Here is a 21,533-nt window from a genome sequence, read left to right on the forward strand (position 1 = left end):
ACCTCCTTCATAGTGGAAGAAGGCTCTTCTGATTATTAAAACAGAATTAGAAATATAATCCAGAGTTTGTTTGGATGGTTCTTCTTACGCAACACCCTGAAAACCCTCTTTTGTAACCTTTATTTTTATTTTATATTCCCGCCGTTATTTATTTACCTTCATGCCATTACAAACCTGTCTCGAAGAGTCCAAGCAACATTTGATCCTTTTACATTCAGCATGTGGAAAAAAAACCCCACAGACTTTTTATTGTCACGATTTAGGATGACACGAGGGTGGCCCGGACGAGGACAAAAGCTTTATTTCGAGTAAGCCGTGGCTTCAGTGGGATATTACATGCGACAAAACTTCAAACTGCGTGCCATTTTCAAAGCGCTGTGACCGCGTGAAACAAGACAATGCTTTAAAAATAATATTTCAGCTTTGGTTCGTGTTGACTTCCATGTAATGGAAGCATACGAGAAGTGAAACTGTTTCTTCTAAATATCTTCTTTGCTGTTCGGCGTACAAGTTTAGAACGACAAGAGGGTGACTGAACGTCTATTTTTGGGTCGAGTGTCACTTTAAGCGACAGTGTCCATTTTAACCGTTCGCTGACTAGAAGAGTCTCAAAATATAAAATGCATGTGATTTCAGTGTATGAAATTTGCAGCATTATTTTTCCATTTTTCCGTGCCGTCCCAGCGCACGCATGCATTCAGCTCTTTATGTATCTTTACTGAGAGTATGCAGTACTTCAGACCGAAGGCAGTCGGTGTAGATGGATGGAGGAGAGAGCATGGTTCATTGCGTGATACGGTATTGACAGGTCAGCCGCCGCAGTCCTGCCGGATCCCTCTGCACCCCGGGGAACTCCTCTGTCTGTTTCGGACCCCTTCCCCCTCGTCTGACAATCCCAACCCCCTTCCCGCGCTCTGGGGGAAGAAGAGCGGCGTGCCGTGGTACTTTCTGATGAGCAGACCCTCCTACCAGCGACGTGTTCGCGACAATGACACGGAGAGACCGTCTCAATAATTGATAAAAGGCCGAAAATTAACCGAGACGCTCCATTTTATCTGACCGATCGCGTAATAATTGAAAAATAATGGAAGTCGAAGCCCGCGGCGCCGGGTGAAAATTACGCGGATGCGTCCCGACCGCATGCGAAACGCTTTGCAGCTATGAAGAATAAATTGGAAATGACTTTCCCATGTAATCGCGTTTCTTGCTTACGGCTTGTGATGCGGGAAAATCGAGACGGTTATCGAACGTAGCGGCGTTCTCGAGAGCTCTCGCAAAGAAAGCTCACGTAACTTCTTCAGAAATGTTTTTTTTCCTGTCGTATTGCTCGCTGTTTTGACATCATTAGGACACTGGGATTTAATGAGCTCCCACTGAGCTGAGATAGACTGCCTGTAGGCCCCTCTTAACATTTTCTAATACCCTTCCAGCCCTCGACCAATCCTCTTCCATGACCCTTTATAGTGGGATAAATGTGACGCTTGGTTGGGCAATGGAGGCTACACTTATAGTCTAGCACTCTCTCTCTCTCTCTCTCTTTCAATCCCTTTCTTTCTTTAGCGCTTTGGTGCCAGGCACTCAATACACGAAACCCCTATTTTGGGTGTTCTGTGAATGAGTTTCCATACATGGAAAAGCTCTGCAACAATCACGGTTTAAGATCTCTTCGAGAGGTTTCCGTCCAGTCAGCTGTCTTTTGCTGCCAACCAGCGCACACTTGAAACGGTTAAGGTCATTGTCACGAGCGGCGTCCAGGAATTTCTCTGCACTCGGGAGTATGTACTGAATCCGTTTACTGAATTTAGTTCTCTTTGTGTAGCCTAGTATAAATATATTGGCAGGAGTGCTGCATCCACTATGTCCCTTTGCCTTGGGGTTCTTTGACGCGGGGCGTATAAAAATAACGTGTTAAACAAGTGCAAGGAGCAACGTCACTGATCAAAGATCTTAAAAATAAAGTTTCCAAAAGAGGCATTTTTGTTTTCTTGGTGTGAAGAACGTTTTAATAATCTAAAAAATCTATAAGTCCGGTAGAAAGGTTTTATGGACGTTAAAGGTTCTTCATAGAGCAGTATATAAATAAAGATCCCTTTATTGTGTTTCAAATCTCTGCAGAGTTTTTATTATTTTTCAGCTCTGGCCTGTGCCTATATAGAAAAGTATGTATTTAACCGAGAATCTCAGTGTCATCTGGATATTGTTGGTGCTGTTTTGTAAATACTTCATATATACAGTATTTTTTTAATACTCCACTTTACGGCAAACACTGCAACATGAAGCATGCATATTTAGGACCACTACCAATTGGACTGATAACACAAAAGGCACATCCACCTCGCAAGAAATTAAGCGGCAATAGGCCCATCTGAAATACTGGTTTCGAATCGGACCGGAAAGTGTTGTTTAGTCCTGCACTAACTTTAGATAAAAGCCTGCAGCTCCTGAAGCGTAGCCTACTGAAAATGTTAACATGCTAACTACCACGTGCTGTTGAGATGAACGCGGCATCTTAATGGAAGTTAGCCTGCTGATTGGTTTTCTGGCAGCTTTCGTGTTGTGCCGCACGTGATGGCGGGGTGATATACGGCTGAACCGCAGCTTCGTTATTAAAAGGTAAACTTCGGCTACATGCCATCTATATTCGCACGACAGCAGGTGTGGACCCAGCGGTCCCCGTCGTTAACATATTCGCCCATTTTCTGTTTACTGCAGCGGGGTGTGTTCCTCCGAGGAGAAATGCGGCGCGACGATCGATTCGTCTTCATCGACACGCACTTTCCGCCCGCGCAGCGCGTGACACGTTGCGTTTCCGCGCGGACGTCTCAGCGCGCGCGTAACGAGCGCAATAAAGCCGCAAGATTCGGGTATATTTGCGCTTTCTTTTTCATGGCCATATATGGAGATCAGATCGGCCGTTGACGCGCCAACCCCGCTTTAACCCCTTAGCCGCTGAATTTTATTTTCTGGCAGCCCAATAATCGCAAAGAAGAAGGCGTTATAATCGACGCGCTGCGCGTGCCGCGATTAAAACCGACAGCCGTACCTCGTCTTTCTGTACGGTTTTTGATTATAACCGAAAACATAGGTGTTACTGCGCTCAGCTATTAATGCAGGCTTAATTGCCTTCTGGCGTTAAACTGAGGAGCCTGTGATAGAGCGACTCCTTTACGCGACAGATTTAAGAGATGTACACAGGTGTTTCGTCTCTATGCGGTGCCTTTCAGCGGCGTTAAAGCTTTGCGCTGGGGATGATGGTTAATTTACCTATACTAGCGATAAAGGTGCCTCGTGACAAGTTTAGAGACGCAAATGCAAGTGTTTCGACTCTGTAGGGTTTCTGTGATGGTTTCGCGCGGAGGGAAAAACAAAGAATGCTTTTTAAAGGATGCAATGGCATCACGCTGCAGGATGCAGAGACAACCGCAAGCCGTTTCCAACACATAACAGGGAACAAAAATAAATCTGTATCATTTTTGGCTGTCAAACGCGTTATAACTATAGGTAGGTGTAGCTAGGCGAGATGTTACGCCACAGCGAGGCGCGTTCATATGCGCACTGATTTCCAACTTTTTTTTTCTTGACGACCCCAAGCAGGCGCCGTTCATAAACACACTACAGCTTTATATTCTGCGCTTGGCACGGTCCTCGCCCCCCCTTCCTCGCGCGCTGACGTCACGCGCCCGCCTCGGCTCCGTGCACGAACTATTTCGTGTAGTAGCGCCAGCACCCGCGAGCTTCTCCGGCGCCCGCCGCTTAACGTGGAGACAAATACGAGGGCGAGAGGAGGGGTGAGAGGGACGAGGCTGATCTCGGGCCACAGCGCGGGGCGTCGCGGTGTTGTCGAGCCGGTGGTCTTGAGACGCGCGGCGGAGGCGGCATGGATCTACCTGCCGTCGGGGAGCACGTCTTCGCGGTGGAGGGCATCGAGAAGAAGCGCCTGCGGAAGGTAAAAACTACCGTGAACGGTGCGGAGCGTGTGTGTGCGGTCCCTGTGCTGTAAGCCAATGCATTTTCGTCGTTTTCCAGGGCAGAGTCGAGTATCTGGTGAAGTGGCGAGGATGGTCAGCCAAGTAAGTGTTTATCTGGTTTATGTGCACGTTAATAACTGCACGTTAAACGCCGAGGGATGTGGGTTTCGTACGATATCCTACATCGGTCGCGCCGGGCTGTTTTTTTACGGATTCCATCACAAATTTTAGGCGCGTGAATGACATTTTTCTGCACGCGATTTAATTGGCGTGTATCTGTACGCTATCAGTGTGCTTTGTCTGCGCGGTATTCTGTTAAAAGTGCTGTATTTTATCGCAGCACGCGTTGCATTTACCATATGGTTTATCGCATATTTTCACACTCTCTCGTCAACATTGCAGATATAACACATGGGAACCCGAGGAAAACATTCTTGACCCGCGCCTTCTTGTGGCTTTCCAAAACAGGTGAGGTGGAGGACGAATAACTGAACTTGTGGGGATGACCATATATGGTCACGGGAGGCGGGGCCAAGTCCCTGCACAGTGTAGCTGAAGATTAATGGTAGCCCCACGGGTCAGGTCTGTCTGCTACAAAGACTCTCTTGATGCTTGCCTTTTATCCGGTTTTGGAAACAACCCATTGTTATTACCCAGTGCTAGTCAATGAATGTGCCATTGTATATTGACTAAAACAAGATTTAATTTTCTTCCTATCAGTTCTAGGGCAGTGGTTCTCAAACCATGGGACCATAACCCTCTAGGGGCTCTATTAAGGTTCCAAAGGAACTGGAGGATGACTCATATATATATATATATATATATATATATATATATATATATATATATATATATATATATATATATATATATATGTGTGTGTGTGTATATATATATATATATATATATATATATATATATATATATATATATATATATATATATATATGTACATATATGAAGCGTGACTTAATAATAGCAAATAAGAATTTTAATACGCTGGCATTCCTTGTTTCAGAAGAAAAAAACAATACTCTCTTAAACAAAACGTTTGAAAGCCACTGTTTCTGGCAGCATTGAAAATAAGCATGCTTTGAAACAGCTTAGACCAAATATCGATCAAATGGCATGCATTCGTACGTGAAACGTACATCAGTAGCAGTGCTCTCACAAGTGGACATACCCTTGTACGCTCAAGTCTGTGATCTAATCTGCTGTGTCAGTGGTCTTGTGATGTTCACACACCCCTCTCTGAGCCCACTGTTCTGTCCTGAAGATAAAAGTCGAACGGGTATCAAAGCATTCCAGAATCTCTAGGAAAATGTTTCGTATTGATAGCATTTTTTCGCAAGATGTTTCTTGAGTCACGCTCGCTGCTTTAGCTGCACTAGAAGTTTGAGAGTGTCGTGTTACTCATTGTGCTCTTGTTTTGCGTTGTAACCTGGTGATCAAAGAGATCCACTGCGGCGTGGGATCTAAGTGTTAGCAAGCGCGCTCTTAAAAATACAGCTTCCAAAAAGCCTTCAAAGAACCGTTTTGGGGATAACCATTTTTCTCAGTGTAAAGAACATCCAAATAAACTAAAGACCCCACTATAAAGAATATTTACACTTTGTTTTTCGATAGCCCACTTTAGACATTATACATGTCAACTAGCAGTCTTTGGAGTATTTGTAGACTGTCTGTTTAATATCTTCTAGCACATTATTTTGATGGGTCCACAACTAGCAGAAACTGCAAGGTCAACTTATTCTACTAACCCTAGACCTACCTTAAAGTCTACTCGGAGAGTTAGTAGACGTGTAGTTGAAAATTAATGAGAATTAGTTATTGACACGTAGTTACAAAGTTACTTATAGTTAGCGGATTGTTAAAGTGGATGATTAAAATAAAAAGTAACCCATTTTGTGCAGTGGAGTAGTTCTGGGATGTTAAAGGTTCTCCATGGAAAAGTACGTGCTAATAAATAAACCTTAATTCTAAGAGTGAATGAGAATATCGGTTAATATTGTTTGAATGCATTGATGAGAATTTTAACATTGAAGTTGTTAAACCCAACAGTTTTGACACTATCCAATGTGTTGTGTTGAAGCCTATTTATATTATTTATGTATCGCTTTCAGGGAAAGGCAGGAGCAAATGGTGGGATATCGCAAAAGAGGGCCTAAACCCAAACACTCCCTCGTCCAGGTATTTTGTTTTTATTTTTCATTCAATACATAATTTTTTGCAAAAGCATTTCTTATTTATGATCTAGGTTAAATCTTCCATTTCATTATGAATCAATAATTGTAGTGCAGTGGCTCCTTATTGTCTGCATGCATCTTAATGCACTTGATGATGAGCGTTATGGACTGCTGTAGTTGATTTCAATGTTTTTACCTATAAACAATTCATAAGAACGGGATCTCTACGCTCAAAACATAGTAATACCCATACTTAAGCCTGTTATTATCTCTAGAGTAAAGCTAAATGTCTTGTAAAATAATCAGCAAATGATGAAGTCAATAGATATATTCTCCTTTTGTTCCAGCTTCCTGCGTTTGCTCGTAGATCAAGCATCCTGGGTGGTCTCGAGGACACCTTATTGGATGAAGAGAACCAGCCCAAAGTGGAGCCCCTCCAGATCCACCGCTCTCGGCCGCAGCACTATCAGCTCAACAGCAAAAAGCACCACCAGTACCAGCCCAGCTGCAAGGAGATCTCCGTCGAACAGCATTCGAGTGGGAAAAAGAAGCACTTCTACCAGCTGAACAGCAAGAAACATCACCACTACCAGCCGGACCCCAAGATGTACGACACGCCACTCACGGGACCCAAAGAGGTCAAGGTTCAAGACCCTTCCAACAAAAGCTGGAACCTCCCTTCAGCCCTGCAACAGAAGTGGATTCGGAACAAAGACACGGGCTGCTTGAGTAAAGTGAAAGATCTGTCCATCGAGTTCAAGAGCCTGCCGGATAACGCTGACAAAGCGGAGCGGGCGCTCAAGACGAGCGCCAAAGAGTTTGCCCTTCCCAACGGCATCAGCAGTAAGATGAAAATAATCAAGAACAAAAACAAAAACGGACGGATAGTCATTGTAATGAGCAAATACATGGACAAAGGGGTGCACTCGTCTAAAGTAAAAAACAAGGATGTCTCTCAAGTGTCTAATACGGACAATCTGTCTGAAGGTGAAGCTTCAGGAGGCGGCTTCATCGAGAACACCAGCGCGTTTTCTAACAAGCACTCCATCGAAAAGGCTGAACTTCCAGAGCACACGCCTACAGAGACCGAACAAATAGTGATCGATTTATGCGATCAACCGAACTCAGAGAAAGCTGCCCCAGCCGACATAAACAGCGGACTCGGTCACCGCAAGAGGAACCTCTCGGAAGCCGACGAGGACGTGAGGAACTGTAAGCGCATCTTCAGCTCCAGGAGCATCAGCGCTCCAAACACGGTGCTCTCCTCTCCTCAGAGAGAACCTATGAACCTGCATTACACAGGCAGCCTCGCCGGCAGAGCCTGCAGTTATGACTTTAGCGACACCATTCCCGAAGAGCCCATTGATTTAAGTTGTGGTCCGACCAAAGCTCTTAAGCCGTTTCCCGCCGCGGAAAAGGTTTCGGGAAGCTCGGCTCAAGTGGAGAAAACAACCAGCCACGTCAGGCCGTTTGTGGGGAACGTTATCATCACCGATATCACCACGAACTGCTTAACCGTGACCTTTAAGGAATACGTTCAGGGATAGCGTCCACGCGGATCATTCGGTTCAATCGAAGTGACTTGTGACAGATGCACTGATCATAGCCATTCCTGACAACACGGGGAAACATCCAAGCAAGCAGGGTGCGTTTGTTTAAATGACTGACGTGTGCTTTCTAACGCATACCATTGAGACGGTTGACGTTTTGCTGCTGTGAAAACGGAATTGGAAACCCCATACTTGTACAGCGTGTAATGTAGTTTATAATTCGAATGCTACCTGAGGAAACACAGCGGCCTATTGGAGAAAGCACACTGGTCAAATTGAAGAATTCGTTAAAGTCGAAGTTTATTGCACTTACACTCACACGTTTCGCCGTTCATCCACGCCGTGGATTGTTTTTTTTGTTTTTTTTGAGATGTACATATAACTGAGATCTATACGTTTGGAAAGGTGTCGTCATACGTGTATATGACCGTACCTTTTAAATAGTTTTGGTTTTGCTGAGCTCTTTTACTTGACTGGATTTCCAGATGCTGTTGGCCTGTGAGGTCTTCCTGTGCAATGCTAGATAAACAACCGGTTTGTTCGGCGTTCCCTCTCTGTAAGACGTTTAAGTTGCACTTTATCGTCTCCTGGATCTCTTGTAGATAAGTTCGGTTTGAAAACAACAATGATCAATAAAGGTTTAACTTTGCGGAGTGATTCTGTAACAGCAGTGTGACTGTGGAACATGCGAACCGTCCGGAGAGTGAACGTAAGATCGATGCTTACAGTGTAATGCTATAGATTACGTATGAATTGTAATCGATTTACAGTCAATGCAATGTACTGTAGGTAGACCTTGAGATGTACAGGATGTAATGTACCGGCTACACCACGCCATTTATATGCATATCGTTTTATGCATACTATCCTTTGAATTGTCGGTTTGAAAACGCTTCTCGAATCTTGAATAATAAACGAATGATTTGTTTTATAATGTGTCATTACTTTCATTTCGTCAGCACCGGAGAGAACATTTCACCTGTTTGTACTTTGCTCTTATAGCAGAGGCTCTCACAAACGAGGGGAATTTAGCAATGCTGCCTCCTAGGTGCAGTACCATGTTCATAAAACGCCGGAAAGCAACCCCTTCATCATCCTGCTGCCCCGATAAGCTCCTGTATGAAATACATGGACGTTTACCGTTTTACGCAGTAGATGCATTAAAAGGTGAGTGGTCTAACATGTGCAGCTCGTCTGAACACCGCTGCGTCTGTTTCGAGGAGATCTTTCTTATTAAAAGGTGATATTAGCAGGTCAAGCGGGAGCGTGCATCCGTGTATTATAACGAGCTGTCCCGTTCTCTGCGTCGCTATTATAATTATGCCACGAGATGATAATGCGTGAGATACACGAGAGAGGAAACTCGTTGTTTTATATTCTATTACATTATAGGCTATTTGTGACCTGGTTCCATATGAATAATATGTAAAAAATAAATTAATAATAAAATCGAGGTAATATTCTAAATAGTTTCTAAAATCATATCAATAAAGAAATAAAAATCGTTTTCTTTGTAACCTCTGTCTTCATTTAATTTAATTTGTCACAAGATTAAAAATACCCATAAAACGGGCTACTAATGCTGAGTGAATGAAAATAAAGGCAGTGTAATGAAGATCTGTAATTACTCACGTGTGTTTTTTGTGTGTTTATATACAACTGCGTTTCGTTTTGAGTCCAGTTCGGATGTTTTATGAATCTGAACATGTCTATCACTGTTGTAAATATTGGTGGATTATTTGGAAAGTACAGAAGGTAAAACAAAATATGTATCCTTTAAATTTCGTTTTTAGACCGAATTTCGGAGATTTCTTGTCATTATAACAAATAATAGAATATATATTTTCTTTCTATATATATTTTTTTCGATAAACAACGAGCTTGAGAATTCGTTTTTTTTCCCCCTTGGTAGTAATAATGGTGGACATTTATTTTGTGACTGTAGAAATAACAGATTAATAATAACAATATGCCTAACAATGTATGCAACGGGAATTTTTTTTTTCGATTAGCCTAATTTAAATCGAATCGAAACAAATAAACTAATAAACCAAAACACGAAACCGAAAACGAGAATTTCGTTATTTAGTTCTTTTCCGTTGCATCGAAAGATTCGGACAAAAAAAAATCGAATTAATCTTTTAATTCAAATGAATCAAATAAAAGATTGTTCGCTTTGTATCGAATCGCAGATCATTTCCGCGGACTATCTAGTATAAAAACATGACATGCAGCAAAATCCTTTAGGTTTTTTTAAGACTGTACATTTTTACACAGAAAAAAAACATATCGACATTTTTAAGGTTTAGGCTTGACAGTCAAATTTTTAAACGATTTTTAAAATAAATATATAACTGGCCAGCTTTTTGTTTCGAGATATATAGGCCAAATTCTCTTTATTAGAAAGAAAAGATAGAAAGATAGAAAGAAAACGGTATATGATATACATTAGCTCTAGGCTGTAGACCTATCTTTCTATCTTTCTATCTATCTATCTATCTATCTATCTATATATATATATATATATATATATATATATATATATATATATATATATATATATATATATATATATATATATATATATATATCGACACTTGACCCAGCCTAACTAGTTTCTTGCCTAAACGGAGAGATTTCGGAGCGAGCGGGTAAAAATATCGATACGCTTATATAGGCTATAACTGTGTGACTTTATTATATGGATTTATAAAAGTGAATTTATGACCAGCCGTGGAGCTGTCGTGTTCTTATGTAGGCCTGTTTTATTCGGGCGTTTATTATTTCGTTATTTTTATTCCACGCAGTGTTTTTTCACTTTAATTTGTCAGGACTTCTAGGGGAATACGGAGGCCCTCGGGCACGCGCTCGCGTTTCTTCGGCGCGTTCAAAACAGAGAACGCGCGTGGGCGTCCGAATCGAAATAAAAACGAACGAACAAATAAAACTCTTTGCGTCGCAACGCTTCGCCGGGCGAAAGAAACAAGCCGTGTATAGACGCACGAAAGCGTGTCGTTACATTTCCGTAAATACGCGACTAATAGGGGGCTTGTGTAAAAGTCCTGAGCGCAGTAGCTCTGGGGTGGTGTACGAAATAAACAAATCTGTTTCCAAAACAGCGGTCCTGAATGACATTTCTGGTTTGGCGCGGTTTGACTCCTCCTCCTCCTCGCGCGCCGCTCCACTCACGCTCCACCGCCTTCCCGCGGTGCCATGGCAACGGTTTAGAACGTGATGACGTCCGCTCGGCTAGAGTATTATGGGCTATCCAGCGTTATTGAGGCAGAGAGCTGAGGGAAAAAATAGCTGCGAGGTTGAAGTAAACATGGAGCTCTCGGCTGTCGGGGAGCGCGTTTTCGCCGCCGAATCCATCATTAAACGGCGCATAAGGAGAGTAAGTGCTCGCCCCGGCCTGCTCGTCGGGGCTGCGGCGCTGTTACGGAGGCGCCTGGTTGTTTGTTTACGCTCGCTCAAGTGACATTTTCTACGCGATAGGTTAGCCTAGCAGCGCTAGCTTGCTAATGCGAGTCTCCCTGTGCTTTTCCCCGCAGGGACGGATGGAGTATCTGGTCAAGTGGAAAGGCTGGTCTCAAAAGTGAGTGGTAACGACACGTTAGTTGCCGCGTGAGGCGCGGCGTCGGGCTCCCCGGGCTCGCTGAGCGTTAGCACGGCTGAAGCGGGGACTGTGTAACGGGGCTCCCGTGAACGTTAGCTGACAAGGCCAGTGATGGAAGACAGTCAATATAAAACGTCCAAAAAGCTAAATCAGCCGATTAATGCGGATTATAATAGAAAAAAAGACACGAACGCACAGAAAATGTATCCGTTTCTACACGTATCAGTAAATATTACACACGCGCATACTCTTGAAACAAGTCATAAAAATGCACGCATTGGCAATAAACCTTTTTTTTTTTTTTTTTTTTTTTTAACTGTGCTTTGATTTTATGTTGGGCGTTATGATTTTGGGAATAACTGAACATGCAATTATTGGTGCAGATACAGCACCTGGGAACCGGAGGAAAATATTCTGGATGAGCGTCTTTTCGCCGCATTTGAAGAAAGGTAAAGGTTTCTTCGTCATTTCTGTACCTTCAGAAGGGAGAAATTAATTCGGACGTTTAAAAAAACTCCTCCTCGTCTAATTTTCTTGTTTGTTTTTATTGCAGAGAGCGCGAGAGGGAGATGTACGGGCCAAAAAAGAGGGGACCTAAACCAGAAACATTTTTAATGAAGGTGAAAAAAATAATTTCTATACATTTTGTACTCGTACGATATTTTTATTTCTTGGCTTTCTTTTCAAAGCAGTTATTTATTTTGATTGCTTTTCGCTTCAATGCATTGGAACCGTGGTATCTTAAAATGATTGATTAATTACACTTTAAATCCTTTCACAGGCAAAGGCTAAAGCAAAAGGCAAAAACTATGAGTTCAGACGGGAAATGTCTCGAGACTTACGGGTGTCGTTCCCGGTGGCTGAACCGGTTGTGACGCCCAGAGCACGCGAGGGTCTGCGGACAGTCGTGCCGACCATATTTCCTCCGAGCACCGTCAACCGAGGCGAAAGCGTCCGCCTCGACAGAGACCCGCTGGCCCCGGGGGCTCCGGTGCACCGGCCGCTGGATTTCGCCGACTCGCCAAAAAAGCGAGGACCAAAGCCGAAGTTGCGTCCGGCAGGCTCAACCGCCGAAGGCGTTAAAAGAAAGGCGGACGAGCCGCTGTCTTATCGGCCTTCCAAAACCGAGAGATCGGGAGAGACCTCGAACTGTGACGTGATTCATTTCACCCAGAAGTTTCGAGCCGAGTCCGGCCACGTTCAGAAGCAAATGGGAAGCAGGTCGAGCGGGGTCAAGTTCACACACGGCGGCGGCATCTTAAAGTCTGGACTCAGCGTTTTGGGACATCGCCGGAAGGACGGCTCGAGTGGTGCCATAAACCAATCCAAGACGACGCATCCTCCCAAAAACAATCTGTTCCGATCCGCCGGTCGAACCAGAGAGCAGCTGTCTCTGAGTTTTGTTGACGAAACCGATCAGTCCTGGTTGCCTTGTTTGAAGAATATGGAGAAAATCATTGTTACCGACGTAACGAGCAACTCCTTGACTGTCACCATAAAAGAGAGTTCGACGGACAAAGGCTTCTTCAAAGAAAACAGATGATTTGTTTGAGTTTTTTACGTTTATGTATGTATGTATTTGTGTGTACGAAATATCGTAATCGAATTAGAAACGACCTACATTTCTATATCATTTCTAGTCTATAAATGTAAAACCTTGCAATCGTGTACATAATGCGAAAAACAAATATATATAGTTTATGTTTAGCTTACATTTCCATTCACGTTTTCTATGAAAATGAAGTTTATTTTTCTATTCCCCAGATTTTATGTAACGTCGGTTCCTTCGTTGGGTTGCCTTCTTCAGCTTTATTATGAATGTAGGTATAGATGCTGTTAACACATCATTAACTTCGACTTAATGCACCTTTTTAAGGGACACATTGTTTAGTCCCTCTTTTATGAACTTACGGTATTTTTCTGCTTAGATTTTGTATATATTTGAAGGTCCAAACAGTAGACTGTATTAAAGCACACCCTTTAAAAAGAGTGAAGGGAAATAAGCTATATATATATATATATATATATATATATATATATATATATATATATATATATATATATATATATATATATATATATATATATATATATTATTAAACCCGTTTTAGGCTCATTTTAGGCCTAAATATATAAGGCACAAGCAATTAGCGTTTAGATTCGTTATTTTTCGTTTTTTTCTGTTGAACATATAATTGATGCGGATTTAAACATTTCAGTACGAAGCTGCTTTACGATCATTTTCCCCACTTGAACGAAAGAAAGTGTTTGGTTGGTACAAATAATGTCAAACATGCGGAATACCCAAGTGATGAAATTCAATTTTTTTTTTATTACGTTTAAACGATGTCAACCTGTTCATTCACGGATTGGTGTGAAAAGGAGTTTATTTTTTTTGCAGAGAGAACTATGATTGTCACATCGAAAATAAAAGTGTCATTTAGCCATGTCTGTAACATTGATTCAAAACCAAGTCGAGTCGCTTTATCGTTTTATAAATAATTTAACGCGTTGTTTAAAACCCGAAAGCCCTTTAAACGGGTTTTGTCACGCATTTCTTTTTAAACAAAGACTGAAAAAAGTGGTAAATAGATATATAATATTTTGAACGACGTTTTTTTTAAAGATCGGATAATCGTCCGTGACACTTTTATAATGTAATTAATTTCAACGTTTTAAAAAAAAAGTAGTAATAATCCAAGTTATACAAAGCAAGCTCGCGAAAGTCGATCATTCGTCGTAGCTCCGTTTTAAACATTTCTATTATATGTTATACGTATAAAATAGTGCTACATAGTTATTTAATTCTATACATTTTATTATTTAGAGTAATAAGCCACCGCGCTGCCATAAGTGTCCTAGCGAACAATAATTTGTCAAATTTCTGTTTTGATTTTCAAATGATTTCAGTCCGTCGCTTAATGTCCGTCAACGAACCCCGCTGTCGGACATTCTTAATATTTTCCAATGACCGCAAAATGCGAAGGTTAAAATCGGTTTCACTCGAGTCGGAATTTCGAATCGAAATGTAAAATTCTATAATAATTTCGCGCTCGTTGAGGAAGTTCAGTCCACCAAAAGCCACAAGATGTCGCCATGAACTCGACGCGACAGTTCTGTATTCCTTTTAACGATCCCTTTAATTCCTTCAAGTCTATCGCTGATAAACTCTGATTTTTGCTTCACAGTGAAATATAATACTCAAACTGGTCAGTGTGTCAAATGTCCCCGTGCTGTGTATTTTCATTGGTTTCGTTTTTCGTGTTTTGCCATTCAAATGTGAAAATAAACATTAAGAATTCAACGCCCAAGCGCTGAAATAAAAGTGAAACGACTTCTCATTTGTCGAGTTTTTAAATCAACCTTTTTTAATTTCCTTGAAAGAAAAACTGCGCTGTGTTCGTTTCGACGCAAATATCTTTTGAATCTCAGCTATTTTCGCGCCTCACGGTTTTAAATCGGACGGTTTAAATGTCCAAATATTTGACGCCTGTATTGTATTCCGATCGTCATAATTAAGAAAATTTAACATCAAAGTAATGTGTTTTTATTTTACTGAGAGGAAAAAAGGTATTTGATATGTGCACCTTGTTCTCCAAAAAACAGATATGATTCAACATTATTGGCCTGTTTTTTAATTCCTTTATTAAGTTTATATAAAGTTATATAACTCCTTTATAGGCCTATACATAGCGTGTAATCTGAATTTGAAATTTAGTTTACTTCTTATTTAATTTGTCTTCTTTTGGTGACAGCAGTAGTCCCCGGTTCCCCCTCTTTTGCTCCACTGATGACTAACTAGTGACAGATCAGGACAGGGTCACCACCTTTGACACCCTTCTTTTAAAGCTCACGAATCCTGTTCATGTGTAACCTGCGCTGAATCCACGTCAGTAGGCTCAAACGCCTTATATTTCACACTATGCCCGGCAATATGGGCTTGTTGTATCTTTTTGAGCTCCCCGGTTTGTACTGAAGAATTTATTCTATTCATTAATTAAAGCAACAGCATGAACAACGCGCACGGATGAACAAATGAACAGAAAGCCGTTGAAGTGCGAGTGTCGTTTATTTTCATGCGAAAAGAATTAACGCTGCATTATCAATTTAAAAATATTAGTTACATTTCCCGCCAATATTAGACTGTGTTTTATTGTCTATACCCTAAACCTACCCCTACAACAATCCAAAAACAGTCATTATTGAAAACAATGAGCCTTCTGGCCCCTTTCCGGCTTCACGTAGCAAGATCTTGAACTTCTTAAGAGTTACAAAGCGGGCGAAGAAGTGTAATTGATGGGACGACTCGGAAACAATTTGACTCTAGTGCACTTAAAAGAAGGCGTAGGATGTCACTTCATCAGTAGACGGGTGTTGCTGTCTCCGAGCACAGTTCTGAGAGAGAAGGAAAAATGGCTTCATTAGCGTACCTTAACCCAGACCGGGCTGAACTCACAAAGCTTGTCTCTCTGGTCTCACCGGACTAAAGCGGCAGCGATGAGGCCACCGGTGATGGGGCCCACCCAGTAAACCCAGTGGTGCGTCCAGTAGCCGGTCAGCACCGCAGGACCCAGAGCTCGTGCGGGATTCAAGCACGCCCCGGACACGTCCCCCCTGAAACCCGCAGAGAGACGCCGTCAACCCCCGCCGACGAGGGAACCGCGCTTAGCGCAATCGATGAACTCACCCCACTAGCACGTTAACGATGACCGCGCAGCCCACCGAAAACGGCAGCAAAGGGCTTCTGCTCTTGGCATTAACTGCACCCAGCAAGACCACGGTGGTGATCAGACACGTCATGGCCATTTCCCCAAACAGAGCTTTCGTGATCGGGTCCTCGGCCCGGAGAACCGCGAACGCTGCGCCTCGGGCCTGAGCGTACTTCTCATTTGAGGTCATTCCCTGAAAACAGAAAGGATAAACGCGTGCATCGAGACGGACGTGTTAAAGAGTGCGGGCGTCTTACTCACGCTGGCCATGAGTGCACCGAGCAAACCCCCGGTCAGCTGGGAGACCACGTACGGGCCCACCATCTTCAGCTCCAGGCCTCCGCAGAGGAACACGGCTAGGGTGAATGTCGGGTTGAGATGGGAACCGCTGTCGGAAGAGAGGAAAATGTTTTAACGTGCTCGGGACCGGGACTAAACCAGACTAGGCCAGACCGGATCGATCGAGCCGCGTCCTGGTGAAGGATCACTGCTGCATTTATGGGAAGCAAATATAAGAGGCTTCTGACTAACGCAAGATTATTTTATATTACGTGGGAAAATGTATTGTTAATTGTATTTGTTGAAAATCTGGTTTAATATAATTCAAAAGCAAAATAAAATATAATAATGTTATTAAATACAAACATCTAAAAATATTAAGAATTCATTTTTATCAAAAAATAATAAGTGAAATATATACAAAGATACAAAATCTAATATATATATATATATATATATATATATATATATATATATATATATATATATATATATATATGTGTGTGTGTGTGTGTGTGTGTGTGTGTACATTAAAACACTAGTTTTTTTTTATCAGGCAATTATATACATATTTAAGTTGTTATATAGCAATGTATTTTAATATAATGTAACAACATGTAAAATGTATTTCATAAAAAATATGTATTTTATTATATATTACATCATAAGATGTGTTAATATGAAACATTATTTGCAGTTTATTTTAATATATACATTTGTAAATTATGTATGTAATTTTAACAGACGTGTAGACAGAAGTATGCACAACTTTAAACATATTTAGATCAGTATTATATCGCACGGTTCGCATGAAGACATAATAATAATCGTCTGCATATACGTTCTTTGCTCACAAATAAGCAATAAAAGCCTCTTCCCCCGCAGGTCACGCTCGACGCGCTGTTTTCCTATGTATTGATATCGTTGTCGCACGCCACGCAGCTTTCTTCTCACCTGATCCGCGCCATGCACGCGACGAGCGCCGCCAGCGCGAGCCCGTGAGCCAGCGCGGGCTGGAGTCTCCCGGCGTCGGGCGCGCTTTCGATCACGGACACGCAGCCGACGAAGACGAAGAGAGCGGTCCCCAGCAGCTCCGCCGCGCACGGCTGAACGAGCCGCTCGAACAGGGCCGGCTCCCTCGCCCCGAGCGGTCCGGTCTCATCCACCAGAGCTGCCTCCATGCGGTGGAGATCCACTTTGTCTTCGCACATCGTCCACCTCCGCGCGCCTCCGCGTCTCCGGGCTCTGCCGGGCTCTTCTTATCGCGGGGGTCAGGGCTCAGTGACCTTTCAGGGCTATTGATGATTGAACAGATTAATAATAAACGGCGGCAGAGGATGAAATTAAAATGTAACATTCTTGTGCGCTCGGCCTAATTGAACTATTTTAACGACTGAAAGATTAACCCATAGATCACACTGAAACTAGCTCAAACGATAAGTTTAATCAAAGTCTAATCAGTGGTGGAATTAAAACAGACTAAAAGACTTGCTAAAGCCAACTTGCTGCGTTAATAAATAATTGTCATATTTTAACTACAGTTCTTCTTCCTAAGGGACGTTTATGCTTTCCTCTCTCAGTCATAGTTTTATTAAATCTGCTGAGCAACCAAAATTATAACTAGAGCTTTGATCACGTTAAAATATCTTATTAATTAAATGCATTTTAAGCAGTCGAGTCTTTCTTACTGTTATGAGGATCTTATATTACACATTATTTATATCAAAATGTGATCTTAAATTTGGCCTTATATAAAAAGCAACTGCAATAATAATATACATTTTTTTTAATATGACTTCAAAGTACCCCTGCCTCCAGTTATTTAGTCAGGCTTGGAAAGATATTCATTTTTGTGAAAGGTCACACTCCTGTTGATGTAGTTGATTTATTTATTTATTTATTTATTTGATTGTTAACAATTTCAATATTAATATATAATAAAATAATACATCTTTAAGTGCTAATGATTTACCATAATTAAGAAAATTGAATAAAATCTAACTGATAATATAATATTACATACTAATACTTTGCACAGTATAACAGTAAAAGTGATTGATATATATATATATATATATATATATATATATATATATATATATATATATATATATATATATATATATATATATATAAAAGTAAAAGTATAAAGATTTAGTACATTTATAACAGCAACAATTATAAATGAATAGCAATAGGTGAATGATAGCACATAGAATATGATATATATATATATATATATCAAAGGTGGAATAATGCAGAAAAAATAATGAAGAATAAATAGCAGATTATAAAGTAAATTAAATAATAGTGAAAGCTAGTATTTGTGTAATAATTAGTAACAAAGTAAGACACAATTCCAAAATGTGTTTAATTAATGTGCTCCTTGAGCAAAACAAAAATGATGAGAATTATATATCAAGAGCATTTAGTTGTGGTTTAGTTGTGAATCTCATGTCTAAACCTGATCAATAAAGACTAGTTCTCCACAGCTTCCCTCAAAATGTTCTTACATTGTGTTTCTTTTGTTTAGTTTTTTTTTAACGAATTAACAAAATAAGGTCTGCGATAATCAGCTCGACAAAGCTTGACCGTTTGCTGTAAAATGCAAATCACGCTCACCCGTGCAATTTTTACTTTTCAGTTATAACAACATCAAGAGCAATAACCATCAATGTTTTTCTAATGCCCTTTTTTTCCCTTTCTAGGCTACTTGCACGCATTACTCTTGAGTGAACACGCACGTAGCCCGTGTGAATCATTTTAAATGCAGTCTCTAATATTGTAAATGACTGAAGAATCTGGCGGTAATTTAATATTTGACGGAAATGACCCTGGCAGAGATTGAGAGACAGAAAGAGTGAGGGAGCGGGAGAAGTCTGAATGTGATCTACAGCCTCATTCTGGCCTTTCTGGGCTTTGACTATAGAGAACAAAGACAACATCAGGCTCTGGGGAAATGCAGAGAACTGGCGTCTTTAAGCCTTGTGTGGTCCTGTTTGCCGCTGGCTGAAAAGAAAAAAATATATATGATCAGTCCACAGTTCTATGATAAGCTGCGGAATACTAATGATGAATCTAATGATGATGCACTTACTGTTTATAAAAAAAAGAGATGCTTTATCTCCCTAATCCTGGCACTGTCTTGTCAAAGTGATCCCTGCACGTGCTCATGGCACAGATTCACTTTATGATATAAACTAAACATCATATCTAAGTTAAAAAGAATGGTTCACCCGAAAATGAAAATTAGCCCATATTTTACTCACCCCGAAGCCATCCCAGGTGTATATGACTAAGACAAACAACGGTCTGAGTTTATTACTTATCCTGGCTCTTCCAAGCCTGGCGACGCACCCACGGATAGCGGCCGTTATTTAAGTTTTGTCAATCATATATATCCGTAAAACTATCCTATACGCCTTCGGGGGGTTATCGCGCGTTCTTCTGAAGCGGGTCGGTGGGTTTTTGGCAACGCAAATATTTCTAGTTTTACGTCATTGGTCGAGTCAGAAGTCAGCAAAGAAGCCGGGACTTGGCGCTCGGTCGGTTACTTACATTATCATTTTAAAACTAGAAATATTATTTTTGGTAGTAAAACCCACCAATCGGCTTTAAAGGACACGTGGTAAGCCCCTGAAGGCGTATAGTTAGTTTTACGTCGCAGTACTTACGAGCTTTAAATAATAATCTGCCTGCGTTACCAGGCTTGGAAGAGCCAGGGTGATTTTTTAAATTTGAAAAGTTCATTTGAAAGAAGAGAGCCACACGCACCTGGGATGGCTTGGGGGTGAGTAAACTATGGGGTAATTTTCATCTTTGGGTGAACTATTCCTCGAAGGAGAGTAGCCCGGCCCCACATGGCGGCGGCGGGCATCTAGGTGTTTATTATGTCTGTGAGGTCAACTGTGAGATGAGATCTACGCACTTTTTGTTGACTGCTAAGCTACACTGCTAAGTTAGGGTGAGCTAATCAAACGACGTACCGCTAACACTGTTATCATTTAGTTTCACGCAGGTGTCTGACTCTCAGTGAAGATGAAGGACTTCAGCAGATCTTCTCTGCCTTGACCCCGTGTCTCCAAGCGTCTGACTTATTGTTTCGCATCTAGATAGCGTGCGCGTGGATAAGCGTCTTCACGTGTAAATAAAAGAAGCTGAAGGCCACTGTCAAAGAAACCAGGGCTTGCATGCCGCCTCAGCAGCTTTGTGACGAGACTGAGTAAAGAATTTCTAACGGGCTTAATTAAGATATATAACTCCGTTGCATCGCAGCGTTTGAGTCCTATACTGTGTTAAACTTTGTGAAGAAGCGTATTTAATGTTTTCAGGATTTACAGGAATTGACCTGCAAAAACGCATCGGCTGCAAAGTCTTTGAGTTATTGGGCTTAGAGGCATCCCCGAGGGAAAAAATAAATCCTGAGTTAAGGGATTTCTTCAAGAGCGAATGCCTTAACTGTCACCCTTACCTAAGTGTTAAGTTCCTGGCAACAATATGGCAACGGGTGCCACGGTTGCTATAGCTAGCACATCTCACAATATGTATATGTGTATATATAGGACGGTAAACAGGACATAACAAAATGCACACCTAACAAACTAAATCACAAACAATAAATGAGCGTTTGTTTCGTAAGTCATGCTTTTTACAGTCATTTTACAGCTTAATATGTTACCATAGTCCCTGCCCTATTACGCTCGCGTGATGTTTTATTTGTGCAGGTCTTAAAAATGTTTAAGTCTTACATTTGTGCATAAAAATAGTGCGTTTAAGATTACTTAAGGGAGCTGATTTGATCCCTTAAATCTATCAAGGATAAATTTACTTTGGGGGAACACTTCAGGGAACACTTAAGCCTTAACTTCCCTTTTTTTGCAAGATACGCGAGATTGCTTAGTCAGCAAACTGAATGCATAAATCGCACCTCAGAGTCAACTGCGCGATTAATAAAACATATACGCGTTCAGCTGCTGTTTACGCGTCGGACGGAAGATGGCGCTGTTGCAGAAAAAATAAATAGGCCCGGTGTAACTTTAGAGCGCACAAAGAACGGCTTTAAATAAAGTAGTTTAGAATTTTATTGCAATAAAAAAAGACTGTTATTTTAAACGAGAACCTAAATAATAGACTTACGCAGTAAGCGTTAGCCATCTGATCACACAAAGCGGAGCGTTAAACCATGCAGTTTAATCAGAATACTTCAGTCAAGGTGTCATGTGTCA

At 41.4% G+C, this 21,533-nt stretch overlaps 3 protein-coding genes across 6 annotated transcripts; 2 read left to right on the plus strand and 1 right to left on the minus strand.

The window, feature by feature from the left end:
• Window positions 1-2,489: 2,489 nt before the first annotated feature.
• cbx4 (chromobox homolog 4 (Pc class homolog, Drosophila)) lies at window positions 2,490-8,635 on the plus strand. 4 transcript variants are annotated; one of them, XM_043235159.1, is made up of 6 exons: window positions 2,490-2,613; window positions 2,713-3,501; window positions 3,592-3,946; window positions 4,371-4,436; window positions 6,092-6,158; window positions 6,502-8,635. In XM_043235159.1, the coding sequence occupies exons 2-6, from the start codon at window positions 3,372-3,374 to the stop codon at window positions 7,699-7,701; spliced, it is 1,818 nt and encodes a 605-aa protein (XP_043091094.1). In that variant the 5' UTR covers window positions 2,490-2,613; window positions 2,713-3,371; the 3' UTR covers window positions 7,702-8,635. The 4 variants fall into 4 exon arrangements, with proteins under 4 accessions (XP_043091094.1, XP_043091093.1, XP_043091095.1 ...); XM_043235158.1 differs by having other exon boundaries at window positions 2,537-3,501; XM_043235161.1 differs by lacking the exons at window positions 2,490-2,613; window positions 2,713-3,501 and adding an exon at window positions 4,027-4,070 and having other exon boundaries at window positions 3,733-3,946.
• A 2,319-nt stretch (window positions 8,636-10,954) lies between these two features.
• On the plus strand, window positions 10,955-14,661 carry cbx8a (chromobox homolog 8a (Pc class homolog, Drosophila)). The gene is made up of 5 exons (XM_043235162.1): window positions 10,955-11,098; window positions 11,256-11,299; window positions 11,704-11,769; window positions 11,874-11,940; window positions 12,102-14,661. The coding sequence occupies exons 1-5, from the start codon at window positions 10,964-10,966 to the stop codon at window positions 12,861-12,863; spliced, it is 1,074 nt and encodes a 357-aa protein (XP_043091097.1). The 5' UTR covers window positions 10,955-10,963; the 3' UTR covers window positions 12,864-14,661.
• A 694-nt stretch (window positions 14,662-15,355) lies between these two features.
• Window positions 15,356-17,519, minus strand: aqp8b (aquaporin 8b). Its single transcript, XM_043235540.1, has 4 exons — window positions 17,263-17,519; window positions 16,291-16,417; window positions 16,008-16,222; window positions 15,356-15,934 (listed from the first exon to the last, which is right to left on the minus strand). The coding sequence occupies exons 1-4, from the start codon at window positions 17,517-17,519 to the stop codon at window positions 15,796-15,798; spliced, it is 738 nt and encodes a 245-aa protein (XP_043091475.1). The 3' UTR covers window positions 15,356-15,795.
• Between the last annotated feature and the right edge of the window lie 4,014 nt (window positions 17,520-21,533).

This window comes from Puntigrus tetrazona, chromosome 3 (genome assembly GCF_018831695.1).
Source record: "Puntigrus tetrazona isolate hp1 chromosome 3, ASM1883169v1, whole genome shotgun sequence".
Lineage (NCBI taxonomy): Eukaryota > Metazoa > Chordata > Actinopteri > Cypriniformes > Cyprinidae > Puntigrus > Puntigrus tetrazona.

What these genes read in the sequence shown, in the direction of transcription:
- cbx4 (XM_043235159.1), top strand. Translation starts at nt 3,372, where the DNA reads ATGCTTTTTAAAGGATGCAATGGCATCACGCTGCAGGATGCAGAGACA. An exon ending in CTTGTGGCTTTCCAAAACAG is followed by an intron (nt 4,437 to 6,091) that starts GTGAGGTGGAGG and finishes TATCGCTTTCAG; the next exon opens with GGAAAGGCAGGAGCAAATGG. An exon ending in CCAAACACTCCCTCGTCCAG is followed by an intron (nt 6,159 to 6,501) that starts GTATTTTGTTTT and finishes CTTTTGTTCCAG; the next exon opens with CTTCCTGCGTTTGCTCGTAG.
- cbx8a (XM_043235162.1), top strand. Translation starts at nt 10,964, where the DNA reads ATGGGCTATCCAGCGTTATTGAGGCAGAGAGCTGAGGGAAAAAATAGC. An exon ending in TTAAACGGCGCATAAGGAGA is followed by an intron (nt 11,099 to 11,255) that starts GTAAGTGCTCGC and finishes TTTTCCCCGCAG; the next exon opens with GGACGGATGGAGTATCTGGT. An exon ending in CAGAAACATTTTTAATGAAG is followed by an intron (nt 11,941 to 12,101) that starts GTGAAAAAAATA and finishes ATCCTTTCACAG; the next exon opens with GCAAAGGCTAAAGCAAAAGG.
- aqp8b (XM_043235540.1), bottom strand. Translation starts at nt 17,519, where the DNA reads ATGTGCGAAGACAAAGTGGATCTCCACCGCATGGAGGCAGCTCTGGTG. An exon ending in TCGGTGCACTCATGGCCAGC is followed by an intron (nt 16,223 to 16,290) that starts GTGAGTAAGACG and finishes TTCTGTTTTCAG; the next exon opens with GGAATGACCTCAAATGAGAA. An exon ending in ATCGTTAACGTGCTAGTGGG is followed by an intron (nt 15,935 to 16,007) that starts GTGAGTTCATCG and finishes TGCGGGTTTCAG; the next exon opens with GGGGGACGTGTCCGGGGCGT.